This window comes from Nesoenas mayeri (genome assembly GCF_963082525.1).
Source record: "Nesoenas mayeri genome assembly, chromosome: 28".
Taxonomy (NCBI): domain Eukaryota; kingdom Metazoa; phylum Chordata; class Aves; order Columbiformes; family Columbidae; genus Nesoenas; species Nesoenas mayeri.
In genome coordinates, this window is record NC_137558.1 from 1598930 (window position 1) to 1611911 (window position 12982).

The 12982-nt window shown below is 67.6% G+C and overlaps 2 protein-coding genes across 2 annotated transcripts; one reads left to right on the forward strand and one right to left on the reverse strand.

The window, feature by feature from the left end:
• Window positions 1–940: 940 nt before the first annotated feature.
• On the forward strand, window positions 941–3430 carry NAB2 (NGFI-A binding protein 2; the record flags this gene model as incomplete). The annotated part of the gene is made up of 6 exons (XM_080360501.1): window positions 941–1738; window positions 1877–2010; window positions 2507–2558; window positions 2783–2915; window positions 2989–3189; window positions 3305–3430. 6 exons carry the CDS (start codon window positions 941–943, stop codon window positions 3397–3399), a joined length of 1413 nt encoding a protein of 470 aa, XP_080216627.1. The 3' UTR covers window positions 3400–3430.
• Window positions 3431–4280: 850 nt separating this feature from the next.
• Window positions 4281–12982, reverse strand: STAT6 (signal transducer and activator of transcription 6). The gene is made up of 22 exons (XM_080360509.1): window positions 12874–12982; window positions 12092–12222; window positions 11648–11786; window positions 10022–10105; window positions 9819–9936; window positions 9667–9728; window positions 9389–9537; window positions 9146–9277; window positions 8880–9068; window positions 8725–8812; window positions 7832–7954; window positions 7648–7740; window positions 7367–7573; window positions 7196–7290; window positions 6974–7110; window positions 6724–6870; window positions 6523–6592; window positions 6255–6380; window positions 6052–6159; window positions 5274–5354; window positions 4947–5069; window positions 4281–4870 (listed from the first exon to the last, which is right to left on the reverse strand). The coding sequence occupies exons 2-22, from the start codon at window positions 12205–12207 to the stop codon at window positions 4675–4677; spliced, it is 2583 nt and encodes an 860-aa protein (XP_080216635.1). The 5' UTR covers window positions 12208–12222; window positions 12874–12982; the 3' UTR covers window positions 4281–4674.

Below are 12982 nucleotides of genomic sequence, written 5' to 3' on the forward strand. Positions count from 1 at the left end.
GCTCCTCCCGTTCCCGGTGCCGCTGCGCCTCCTGCCCGGGGAGGGGGGGCCGGTGCAGCCACCCCCGCCAGCTGCCCCCCCCCCCGCCGCTGCCGCCCGCGCTGCGTTCGGCGGGGGCGGCAGCCGCGGGATCCGCCCCCGGGGCCTCCCACGCCGCGGCGCAGCCGGGGCCGCTGCTATTTCACGGTACCGCCCGTGTGGGCGGCGCGCAGAAGCGGCGCGGCGCGGCGGAGCGAGCGCGCCCGGCCCGGCCGCGGGACCCCCCGAGCCCCGGGACCCCCAGGACTCCCGGGACCCGCGGAGCGCCGTCCCGGAGCCCCCGCCAACCCCCCCCCCCGCCCCCCGGCGGCCGCGCACGGGGCGGGTGCAGCGGCCGGAGCGGCGCCAGCCGGCGGTGAGCGAGCGGGGGGCGGCGGGAGGGGACGGGGGCACCGGGAACCGCGGCGGGGCGGGGAGCGGGATGTGGCCGGGGCACCGGGGGGGGGCACCGAGCAGGGCGGGGCAAGCGAGGCCGTTGGCCGCGGCTGGATCGGGATACCGGCACATCACCGGCCCCGCGCCGTCGGGGATGGGGAGGGCTGGGGCAGCCCCGGGTGCGTGTCCGGCCCCACGCGGGGGGTGCGGGGCTGCTAGTGGCGGTAGGGGGGGTCGCAGCACAGTCCCAGGAGTCGGGGGGGGACAGAAGTGGACCCCACTCGTGTCCGTGCCATGTCCAGGGGGGCTGTGGCCACAGGGTCTGTCTTAGCAAGCACGGGTGGGCCTGGGTGTCTGGTGGGGGTCAGGGACCCTGAAGCACCCCATATCGCCCTGTCCCACATGGGGTGACCCCCCTCCCCGCCCTGTCCCTCCAGAGCACGGGCCAAAGGGTGGGGAGGGGGCTTCTCCTGCGTGCCCGTCCGTCCGTCCCCTAGCACGACGCCGTCCGTCCCGCAGGCTCGCCATGGCCCTGCCCCGCACGCTAGGGGAGCTGCAGCTGTACCGGGTGCTGCAGCGCGCCAACCTGCTGGGCTACTACGAGACCTTCATCCAGCAAGGGGGGGACGACGTGCAGCAGCTCTGCGAGGCGGGCGAGGAGGAGTTCCTGGAGATCATGGCGCTGGTGGGCATGGCCACCAAGCCCCTGCACGTCCGCCGCCTCCAGAAGGCCCTGCGCGAGTGGGCCTCCAACCCGGGGCTCTTCAGCCAGCCCGTCTCGGCCGTCCCCGTCAGCAGCATCCCCCTCTTCAAGCTCTCCGAGGCCGGCGGGCGCAAGGCGCTCAGCAACGGGCACGCCAGCCCCGGCGACGCCGTGGGCAAGGGGGGCAGCAGCGCCGGGACGCCCCCAGCCCGCAGCCCCACGGAGCCAGGGGAGAAGCTGTCGCCGTCGGCAGCCCCACCGTGGCCGGGGAGGAGCACCCCCGAGTCGGAGGGCGGTGGGGATGAGGAGCCAGGGGGTCCCCCCTTCTCCCCGGGCGGGCTCGGGAGCGAGCAGCCGGCGGGCACGGAGGTGCTGGAGCCGGAGCTGGTGCGGACGGTGGCGGAGAGCGTGGAGCGGCTGCTGCAGAGCTGCCCCCGGGGCGGCGAGGCCGAGCTGCGGGCGCTGATGAAGCTCAACAAGAAGCTGGCCAAGGCCGTGGGGCACATCTTCCAGCTGGAGGATGGCGACCGGCACAAGGAGGAGGAGATCCGCCGGCACAGCGCGATCTACGGCCGCGGCGAGGCCCGGCGCCGCGAGGGCAAGCAGCTCACCCTGCACGAGGTGGGTGGCGTGGCGGCCGGTTTGAAGGTCCTGGAGATGTGCTGGCTCGAGGTGGAGGGTGCGGGCCGGGGTCCTGGAGCAGACACAGGGTCCCACGGGTGCTGCTGTCCCCACTCACGCGTCGTTTGTGCCCCCCAGCTCATCATCAACGAGGCGGCCGCCCAGTTCTGCCTGCGGGACAACTCGCTGCTGCTGCGGCGTGTCGAGCTGTTCTCGCTCTCGCGGCAGGTTGCGCGGGAGATCACCTACCTGTCCTCGCTCAAGGTCACCAGGTGAGCCCAGACCTGGCCAACCGCCCCTCACCAGGTGTCCCGGCCATCGCCCCCTCCGTGCCCCGGGAGCTGCAGCGCAACCCAGGGCCGGGACTGTGCGGCGCCGACCGCCCTTTCCCTCGCGTGAGCTGTTTACTGCCTGACCTCAGCGCCGTGGGCGGCGGGAGGGCGGCCGGGATGCCGGGCGCTGGGGACACTGCTGGGGACACTGCTGGGGACAGCCCCGTTCCTTGTCCCCTTCCCCCCGCCCGCCGTGCACCGTGGCCGTGCTGCCTTTTCCCTTCGCTCTCCAGCTGCTCCCCCGTCTTGCCACCCCCGGTTCCATCTGTGCCAAAGCCCCGATCGGAGCGGCCCCGCGGCACCGCCCTGCCCGGGCGGCCGCCCACGCCTGGCGCTGCCCGCGGTGTGGCAGGAGCCGGGCCGGCATGTGCGCCGTGGGGCCGCTGCACGGCCGCCCCCACGCCTGACGCGGCCCCTTCGCCTCCCCCCCGCGCAGGGCGCATCCCGAGGAGAGCGGAGCCACCGCGGCCAAGCGGCTCAAGCAGGAGGTGGGTGCACGCCCAGGGCGCGGGGGGGCACACCCGTGCGCAGGTGTGCACAGCTGGGAGCGTGGGCAGGACGGCGCGGCGTGCCCGGGGCTGCCCACGCCGGCTCGGGCAGGCAACGAGGGGCTGCGGGGTGGGGGCTGCGGCGCTGGCGCGGCCGTGGGCAGCGGGGGGTGCGGAGCCCCCCGGCGGGACATGGTCCCGCGCTCACCATGCGCTCCCGGCAGGTGGGTGAGCAGAGCCGCCCGGAGCTGTTGGCGCTGCCGGGGGCGCCGGAGCCCCCCGGGGCTGCGTACCGGGCCAGCCTGGAGGAGGACGCGGGCAGCCTGTCCGGGGAGAGCCTCGATGGGCACCTGCAGGGTGAGTGGGGTCCCCTTCCCTTCCTTTCCCGTTCCCGGCTCCCCCAGCACTGACCGTCGCCCTTTCTCCGCAGCGGCTGGGCCGTGTCCCCGGCTGACGCCGCCGCCCAGCGCGGCCCCCGACGTGGCGCTGGGCCTCCCCCCCCACGGGCTGTGGAGCCGCCACATCCTGCAGCAGACGCTGATGGACGAGGGGCTGCGGCTGGCGCGGCTCGTGTCCCACGACCGCGTGGGGCGGCTCAGCCCCTGCCTGCCCGGGAAGCCCCCGGCGCCCGGTGAGCCTCCGCGGGGTGGGGTGGGGGGGTCGCGGTGTTGCGGTGGGGCCGCAGCTGCCGTCCCCCCCGCGGCAGCGCCGCCCTGACGCCGCCACCCTGCTCTGTCTCCCTGCAGAGTTTGAGGACGGTTTGGCAGAACGGGGCCCGCCGGCCCCCCCGGACCCCCCCCGCGGCACCATCAAGGTGGAGCAGGAGACCAGCCGGCAGTGAGGCCCCCCAGCCCCCCCGCCACCATTAACGAAGCAATAACGTGCTGGGGGCCGGGTGCCGGTGGCGTGGCGGCGGCGCTCTGGGCATGGGGAGCCAGCGGGGGCTCGGCCACAGCCCCCCCCGGTCCCGGCCCCTCCTGCACCGACGCTCTGGTTACCTCAGCCGCGGTGGGACGCGCTCCCCCCGCAGCAGCAATACCCTCGTCCCCACCGGGGCTGGGGAGCCCTCGATGGACTCGAACCCGCTGTACAGACCCCCTCGGCTCACCCCTCCTTACCACCCCCCCGGGTGTCCCCAGGCCGGTGTCCCCCGGCTCCATCACCCGCGGGAGCCACGTGCGGCACCGCGTGCTCCAGCACCGCCGCCCACGCCGGGCACACGGTGCCGCGCACGCCCCCCCCCGCAGCGCCCACGCGTCAGCGTTTCCCCCCCCCACAGCGGCACCGCGGCGTTTCGGCTGTAAATACCCCCCCCCCGCAGCAACCACCGCTCAGCGCCAGCAACTGCGCACCCCCCGCACGCACCCCCCCGCCTGCCCCCCGGTACCCGTGTGCATGGGCCCTGTGCCGTGGGGTGTCACACGTGCCGTGGGTGGGGTGTCACAGATATGTGCCCCCCCGGCATGACGCAGGTGGCGTTTGACGGGCACTGGGGTGGTGCTGCCCCCCCCCAAACCCCTTAGGGTCCATCCTCCCCCCCGCCCCGTTTCTGTGAGCCGTGCCCAGCCCTGGGGTGTCCCCCCCCCGTCCCCAACTTAGGACTGTGTGGTGTCTTTTTAGAGCATTAGCGACTCTTTCCTTTGTAACGTGTACAGTAGATTATTTATTTTGTTATTTTGGAATAAAACTTTATTTTATGGCTTATCTTCCTGCTCCCAGGCGATGGATCCAGTGCCCCCCCCTCCCCCCCGGAGCTGTGGGGGGGTCCCAGTGTCCCCCAGGCCGGGGGGGCCCGTCACGCGCCGCGCTGGTGCGGCCGCCCCGGCGTGGTTCCCGCTGCCGCCTCCCGCCCTCGCCACTGACTCACGGCGGCCCCCGCGGCGCTGAGCCCGGCGGCGTGGGCTGGGGGCAGCGGGGGGGCCGCGCCTGCACCCCCTCCTCACCGTGGAGCGTAGATGTGGGGGACGGCAGGGTGTTATCCGGGGTGCTGTTCCCCCCCCCAAAATAAAACCAACTCCCCTTCCCTAGGGTTTCCACCCTGGTTGAGTCCAGGAGTCCAAAGGCTGTGGTGGGGGGCACGGTCCGATGATCCCCCCCCGGCAGCCCCGTGACCTCCTCAAGCGTGTCCCGGCCGGACGTTGTCGTCCCACCGCGACTCCCCTGACCCCCAGCAAGATGTGCTGGGGCTGGGGTACCCGGTGCGCTGCGGGGGGGGCGCGAAGGGGGGGCACAGCGCGGGGCCCTCCAGCTCCATGTCATGCAGGAACTGCTCAAAGTCTGAGCTGGGGGGCAGGTCCATGCTGGGCGGCATCCTGGGGACACAGGCAGTGGGGTGACCCAGGGGATACCCCCCCAGCCCCCTTGCGGACCCCCCCCCCCCATACTTACCACTGTGGGGAGCTCGGCAGCGGCGCCTCCACCATGGGGGGGAATGGGGCCAGCTCGGGCATCTCCTCATCCCGCGGCTCTGGCGAGGGGCCCCTGGGCAGGTACTGGTTGTGCATGAAGGGCCTGGGGGGCCACAAATGGCAGGGGGGTGCCGACATAAGCCATGGGGCACCCCGTTACGCCTGGGCTGCTTGTAGCCCCACGGCACAGGGGGCCATGCTTGGTTTGGGGGGTTGGGGTCAGTCTTGGGAACACCAGCACTGGGAGCACCGGTGAGCTGGGGCGGGTGGGAGAAGGGCCCCCCCCCGGCCATGTGCCAGCGCTTACATGGGGTTCCTGAAGGTCACGTCCTGGCAGCGCGGCAGCGCGGGGTCCATCACCAGGGGCGGCGAGAGCATCTGCGAGGGGCTGCGGGGAGAGCGGGGGCGCTGAGCCGGGGGAGCACCCCTCCGCCACATGGGAGTTAATTATACCAATGCTATGTGAAAGCAAGGCTGTTATCACTCTGGTCCAGGACAGACTGGCACAGCAGCATTGGTCCGCAAGGGGGGCATCCCATCTCATCATCCTCAAATAAGGGGTGCATCAGAACCCAAAACACGGCTCATCTCAGCACCATCCGGAGCGCTTATGTTGGGCAGCTGAGCACCAGGAGCGCTGTTTTCGGGGATGGAAAGATCTACGATGCGCTGGGTAAAAACTGGGGCATTGTCATTTCATCTTTAATTTTGATCACGAGTGTTACAAGCTGGTTCAGGGAGGTTTCCCTGAATCTGGAGCCACTATTTTAATGGCATATTCCCGTGTGGCTTCATAATCTAGAAATGTGGCTGTCTCCAGGAGAAGCTCATTATCAAACCCTGGTTTTAGCCTAAAACGGACATCACGGTCTATAAAACAAGTAACTTTGCCATTCAGATCAGCATCCCTGTCTGTTACTGTTATCAATGCAATTTTTGTATTAAGGGGGGGCTTCTCAGACAAGAGCACTGTCCGGTTCGCTGCATTGATAACGTATCTTGTGTCTATTGATGGGACATCGTCATTAATATCCAAGCACTGGGGGGCACACCCTGCTCCCCACCCTCGCCCAGCACCGTCCTACCTGGGGAAGGACCCGAGGTTGTCGGAGACCATCATGTTGATGCTGGTGTCACCTGGGGGGTGTTGGTAGCCCGTGGGGACGGATGGGGGGCAGAACGGAGTGGGGGGGCTGCAAGCGCAAAAACAGGGGGTTCACATCTGCGAGGGTTCTGCACTGCAGCCCCCCCCCGCCCAGGGCACAGCTGGGCACAGCTGGGCACTCACCACATGGGGCTGAGCACCGACTGCAAGCTCTCGGGGTGCAGCTCGGGCTGCAGCATGGGGGGGGTGAACATCGGAGCCTGAGGGTGGTCATGGGGGCCCCCCGCGGTGCTCTGGGGCTGCTGGTCCCTGCAGAAGCGCATCACCCCCATCAGACAGGCGGGTCCGGGTACCCGCAGGGTGGGTGCACACACGCACGTCCCCGCGATGTGCCGGCCGGGGGGGTCTGTGCACACACCTCCAGCACGGCCACGGCCCCGCACGCACCCACCTTTCGCTTTCCACCGTCATCTTGATGGCGGTGGACACGTAGCCCCGTCCATCCTTGCCCGTCTGCTCTTCTGCTCAAAGGGGAGAAGCGTCCGTGAGCCGTCACCCGGCACAGGGCCACGGCAACCCCCTCGCCCAGGGGCTTCTCTCCAAACCGCGTCGCTGGGGAGGCCAACGCGACACCCATGTCCCCACCACTCACTGTTGTAGTGGCTGCCGAACGCCTGGTCCTTGGGGATGTTGGGGTAGAGGTTGCGGAGCTGCCCCAGGTCGCGGATGCGGTCGCCGAGGGAGCGGATGGACAGGTCCTTGGCAGAGAAGGGCTGGATGTTCTCCACCTGGCTGGACCCTGCGGGGGGACACGGCAGAGAGCTCCGTCATCCGCTCCCCAGAACGCCCCATGTCCCCAAGCCGCGATGACACCCAGAGCAGCCGCTGTCCCCCCATCTCACCGTCCTTGCCCCGGATGACGTGAGCGATAGTGACGCCCCCGATCTCCGAGTCGCTGAAGCGGAGCAGGAAGGTCCCGTCAGGCTCGGTGCTCAGAAGCTTGCAGACGTACTGCTTGCTGATGAAGCCGACGATGAGCCTGGACGGACGGACAGACAAACAGTGAGCCAGGGTGGAGGGCAGGGACCAGGACAAGCAATCCCACCAGGCCCACGGGCACCCACCTGTCTGACCAGTAACTCTTGAGGCATCTCTTGGTGAGGTCCAGGACTCCATCAAACCACTGCCAGAAGGTGAAACCCCGACCAGGCAGGATCTCCTGGGGTGGAAAGAGGGCGTGAGGCTCCCCAGGGCCACGCCGGCCCCTGCCCGCCCTGGCCAGCCCTCCCAGTCACCTTGTTGAACTGGGCCCAGGACACGCTGCGGCTCTGGAAGTCCTCAGGTCTGGCGCTGTGGTCATTGAAGATCTTCTGGGCCAGGAAGAAGTAGTGGTCCTTGAGGAGCCCCTTAGAGGTCTGCACCTCTGCCATGAACTTCAGGTTCAGCGTATCGCACATCTTCTCCCAGGGCACCCGCTCGGCCACCACGAAAGGCACCCGGTCCTGCGGCGGGGCCGACGGCGTCAGGACGGCGGGTCACGCGCCGCCGGCTCCGTCCCTCGCCCCGCGGCACTCACGATCTCGGAGAAGGCGTTATCCCACAGCACGGTCGCTTTGGCGTTGTTGTCCTGGTTCCCGTGGACGATGACCACGATGGGCAGGGACAGGACCTGGGGCACAGCGCGGTTCCCCCTCAGCCCCGGGGATGCGGGGCGGCCGCGCTGGGACCGTCACAGGGGCCGTGCGGGAGGGGGTCGGTACCTGGAGGTGGACGGACAGGTTGCCGGGGGTCAAGGCCACGGTGGTGCTGAACAGGACGGCACATTTCTCCTCCGTCACCGACTCAGATCCCTTCCGCTCGCAGCGCTTGATCTTCTTCAGCAGCTACAAGGGGAGAGCTGAGCATCAGCCCTGGGCAAGCGCTGGCCCTGGGGCCCTGTGCTGGTTGGACTGAAAATGGGTTGATTTCCTTCCTGCATTACAAACCTTTCTCTCTCCCAGCCAGCACGCTCAGGATTTGCACTCAGTTGGAGAACAAGCAGATACCAGCCCAGCACAGGGTTCATGTTTTGAATCGCTCTGCTCTGAGAGCCAAGGACACTCTGAGCTCTGCCCACAGGGGTGAGGCAGCGAGGAAGGGGATGGATGGACAGAGCTGGACTGGCACCCACACGGAGCAATCACACTGTTCCAGCCCATTAGCATCCTGCTCATTATTTAAGGAGAGTTGGGAGTTGGGATCTTCTGGTTGTCTGTTCCGCTCTCTCTCTGGGGTGCAGATGTGGGGGTTTGGTTGGGACGTTTAGTTCGGCTTTTACCATTTTGCAGAGGCCTCTGAGCCTTTCTGCCTTTCTCCTCTTTTCTCTCTCTGGGATCGGCTTTGGGACCAGGTGCCGTTTCCTGGCACTGGCTGCTCAGCGTGTTCATGGGGAATTGCCTTGACTATCTTTTATTTCTATTTTCTGTCTATATTTACTACTAGTGTATTTTGTTATTTTATTAAACTGTGTTCATCTCAATCCAAATTTCTCCTTCTGATTCTCTCCCATATTGGGCAGGGTGAGTGAGTGACTATCATGGTTGTATTGCGCTCGGGTGAAACCACGACAGCCCCCAGCCCCCCCGCCAGCCCGTCCCCGGCTCGGGGCACTCACCACGTTCTTGAAGTTGGCGCAGCAGGTCCCGCTGGCGGGGTTGGTCTCCAGGGCCACCACGTTGTGCATGATCTCCCCCGTGCTCTCGCTGTGCAGGGAGGGGGGTCAGAGGGTGCCCGGCGCGGCCGCCCCCTCGCCGCCCCCCGGCCGCTCACCTGAGGGTGCCGCTGTAGGCGCTGAGCGCCACCTCCCGCGCCTGCTTCTCCGTCACCATGTCGGCGCGCACCGTGTAGGGCTTGGCCGCCGCCTTCAGCAGCTGCGGGCCCAGCAGGAACCGCACGCTTGCCTGGAACTTGGTTTGGGTCTTCAGCACCTGCGGTGGCTGCTTCTCCACCACGAAGGAGCTGGGGAGCGGGGGAGACCATGGTGCCCGGCACAGCATCCCCCGCCAGCTCTGCCGCCACCAAACCCTGCGTGTTACCTCTTGACCAGGCTGGACAGGACCTCGTTGAAGCGCTCCAGGAGCCGGGGCAGCAGCTCGGGCCCCAGCTCCGCGCTCGCCGCCATCACCTGCTGGTGCAGCTGGAAGTGAAGCTCCACCAGGCTCTCGCACCTGCCGAGGAACCGCGGGGACACGGGCACCCTCAGCCACAGCCGAGCTGGACCCCGAGCGTCCCCCAGGGAGTGGAGTGGGCCGGGGGGCTGCTCTGTGTCCCCGTGTCACCTCTTCTGCAGCGGAGCCAGGTTCTCCTCAAAGACAGCGCCGTTCCCCGCCAGCTGCTGCTCCCTCTTCCAGATCTGGATCCTCTTCAGGACCTGCTGCTTGGCCGCCTCCAGCTCCTTCACGGCCTCCAGGATCAGGCTGGGCAGCTCCTGGGGGGCAGCACCGGCCGTGGGGCTCCGGTCCCCCAGCAGAGACTCACAGCCACGCTCCATCCCCCCGGACACCGAGACCCTCAGAGCTCGCTGGCTCCTTCCTCAGCTACTCCAGACCCCACTCACGCTCTCCGGGGGTTTCGCTTCTGTCTTCAGCTGCGGGTCCCGCACACTTGGCTGCAGAGAGGCTGTGGATGAAAGACGGGGGGTGTCCCCGTTAGCCGGGGTCTGCAGGACACCCCAGGGGCTGCGTCCCCACGCCAGCCCCCTCCCCTCACCCGCGGGGCCGTCCCGCAGCGCCTGGATCTCACGGACGCGATGCTGCAGCCGCTGCAGCCCCAGGCTGAACTTCAGCTCCTCCTGGCGCCGGTGGAAGCTGAGGGGCAGGTGCCGGTCCTGGGGAGGAGCAGAGAGCGGTGAGGGGGGCCCCGACACCCCCAAACATCAGGGTGCGCCGAGCAGGGGGACAGGGACCACGCACCCGCTTCAGCACGGCGGCTTTCTCCCCGTCCAGGATGGCTCGCAGCACGGCCACCAGCCGCAGCGGGTCCCGCCGGTAGGCGTTCTGCGAGGACACAACGACGGGGTGTCAGGACACATGTCCCCCAGCCCCGTTTTGGGTCCCCTCCCCACAGCAAACAGCACCGAGCACCCTCGGGGGTTTCACAACCAGAAGAGCGGGACAGACCACAACTCGCTGTTGTTCTGACAGAGCTGATTTCCAGCTTTGAAAACGGTATAAACCGTGCGCAAAAAAAACCACAAATCAACTTAAAATTACAAAAAGAAATCAAAGCAAAACAAAGTCTTCTTTCCGCAAGCATCTCCTTGAGATGCCTGCGGAAGATCCTCCCGCTGCCTTGGCCTGGGTGGATCTTTCTAGCGAGAACATGGGGAGGAATTTCCCCGCTGGCTCCGGCTCCCTGCACCCCGTGCCAGCTCCTGCGGCCTCTGAGCATTTCCCAAATTAGCCACTTCCCAAAACAGCAGCAGCGAGCAGCCGGACAGGGCGCCCGGTGCCTCCGGAGCACCAGCGGCTCCGCCACCGAATCCCGGAGCCCCAGGGCTGCGGTTTTGGGGACAAAAGGCTCAGGTTTGGTGTCCCACAGTTCACACATCCCATGGGGGAGCACCCGTCTCTCCCAGCAGCCAGAGCTTCCCCTCTTGGGGGGCTCCGGAGAAACCCGGGTGCGATGGGGTGAGGGATGGTGGGAGGAAGGAACATGGGAGGGTGGCTCTTCTTGAGCGTTTTAAACACACAAAAAAAGCCCTAAATTGAAACATCTGCGTGTTTTCCTACAATTTTAAAAAGCAAGATTCTTGTTTTGGAAAGTTACCCCTTTCCCCAGAAGTTATGACTAAAGCAGATCCCTTCCCAAATGTATATTGAAAGTGTCTGTTACCAAAAAGCAGGGCTTGCAAGCAGAACAGGGCTCTAAGAGCTTCGCTGGCAGGAGAGAGAGCACAGGGGTTAAATCTGCAATCACAGAGGGTGGAAGAGACAGAGAGCAATTCAACAGACCTCCATAAACAGCCCAGAAAAAGAAACCCAGCACGCACAGGCGGACACGGAGGAGGAAACGCAGCACAATGCACGGCACGGAGGAAGGAGAAATCAAACAAGCAGAAATGGGGAACATCTGGCGAGGCGGCTGCCCCGGGGCTAGCGGCCGTGGGACACGGGGGAGGCCCCCCCGGGGCTGGGGGGCGGCCGTGGGGCCTGGGAGGTTGTGGCCACGGGGGCAGCTCCGCCGGGCACCTGAGGGGCTGCAGAACCGCGGCAACAAGGGGAAGCCGGCGGGACAACCGCAGTTGCGGTGGTGACAGCCCGAGCGCTGCGGTGAGCCGGGGGTCAGCCCCAGGACACGAAACCCCGGCCCATCCTCCTGAAGTGCCCCAAAATCCCCCATCGCTGGGTCCACACAAGCTCGTTGCTCATGGATGGCCATGGGCCTTGACGCAGGTGTCAAGTGGAGGACCAACTCATGGCGTCGGCCCCATCGAGCGGTGCTTGAGCCAGCGAATCCAAAGTATAAAATAATGGTGGCGCAAGCGCCGCCCCAGCGCGACGTGACCTTGAGGGTCCCCGCTCGCGGCCCCCGCGCACCTCCACGCCGCTGATTTGCTGCAGGATCTGGCACTGCTGCCCGTCGCTGCCGGCAGCGCCGCGGAGCTTCTCCAGCATGGCCGCCAGCATCCCGCTGGCCACGCTGGTGCAGAAGGCGTCGGAGCCATTGATGAACTCCCTGGAGAGGAGGAAAGGTTGGGTGGATGGGCACGAATCCTCCACCCTCCCCTGTGCAACCCACGCTCGCTTCGGAGAGGAAAGGGACACCTGGATTTCCAAGGGAAATGTGCTGCACAAACAAGGGCGAATTGTGCTCGGAGAGCGAGGAGGCGGCTCCGTGGAGAGGCTGCGGCTCCCGAAACCTCCCGAAACCTCTCCCACGTGTACGCCCGGCTGCTGCACGCCCGCCCATCCCTACCAGCCCCATCGCCGCGGCGTGACCCACGCCACTGCCCCCGGGTCCTGGAGCCACACGGGACTCACCAGGGCTGGTTCTCCAGCCAGTCGGCCAGGAGACAGCGCAGGCTGCGGGGAAACTCGGTGAAGAGGCCGCTGAACTCCTCCGGCGGCATGTGGGAGACGATGCTCCAGAGGGACATCTTGGCAGCTGTCACCTGCGGAGGAACAAGGGGACGAGGTGTGAGCGGGATGCCCAGAGCACCGCGGCTCCTCGGGGAGGGCAGGCGAGTCCCTTCGCTGCCTGAACCTGCTGCTCGGCAGGAGGAGGAGGAGGAGCAGGAAGCCCAATCCAGGATCAGCCTCTTGGGCAATCCTGGGCGGGCAAGCAGCCCGCTTGTGCCTCAGTTTCCCGCACCCCTGGGGAATCCCTGCGCCTCCTGCTGCGGGTGACACCCAGGGAGACGCCGAGGGCTGGGCAAGCGCCGCCAGTCTTGGCGTCGGAGATGGGGGAGCCGGTGGGAGCAGGGAGGGCGTGAAACCCCAGAGCGCGGCGAGGCTGTTCTGCTGGGGGGTCCCAGCGAGGGGCTGCTCCCCAAAACCTCCCTGAGGAAGACGCCTCACTTGGGCACAGCCCAGGACCTGCAGCCGAAACCCCCCCTGGAAAGCCTGGGGGGTCACGGCCCAGCCCGGCCCACAGATTCTCCGGGTGTCGCAGCCTCGACAGCTGCCTCCCCAAGCCGTGCCCGCCCCGTCCTGCCCACGCCATGTCACTTCCCGACAGCCCGCTCCCCTCCGCCCCGCTGCCCCCCACGCTCACACCCTCCGGGCCCGGCCGCTGAGGGGGCACTGCCCCGGCACAGACGCACCTCGCTGCCACTCCCCGGGGCCGGGACGCAGGCCAGATCCCGCGGTGGGCACGAGGCACCGGCCAGGGCGGCCGCGGGCCCCCGGCCAGCCCGTCCGCCCGGGGACGCG

Bases quoted from the DNA above. Each gene is read 5' to 3' on its own strand.
- STAT6 (XM_080360509.1), bottom strand. From the start codon at position 12,207: ATGTCCCTCTGGAGCATCGTCTCCCACATGCCGCCGGAGGAGTTCAGC. The intron at 7,111-7,195 runs GTGGGTGCCCGT...CCGTCCGTCCAG, and splicing joins AAGAGTTACTGGTCAGACAG to GCTCATCGTCGGCTTCATCA. The intron at 5,355-6,051 runs GTAGGACGGTGC...CTCTCCCCGCAG, and splicing joins AACCTCGGGTCCTTCCCCAG to CCCCTCGCAGATGCTCTCGC.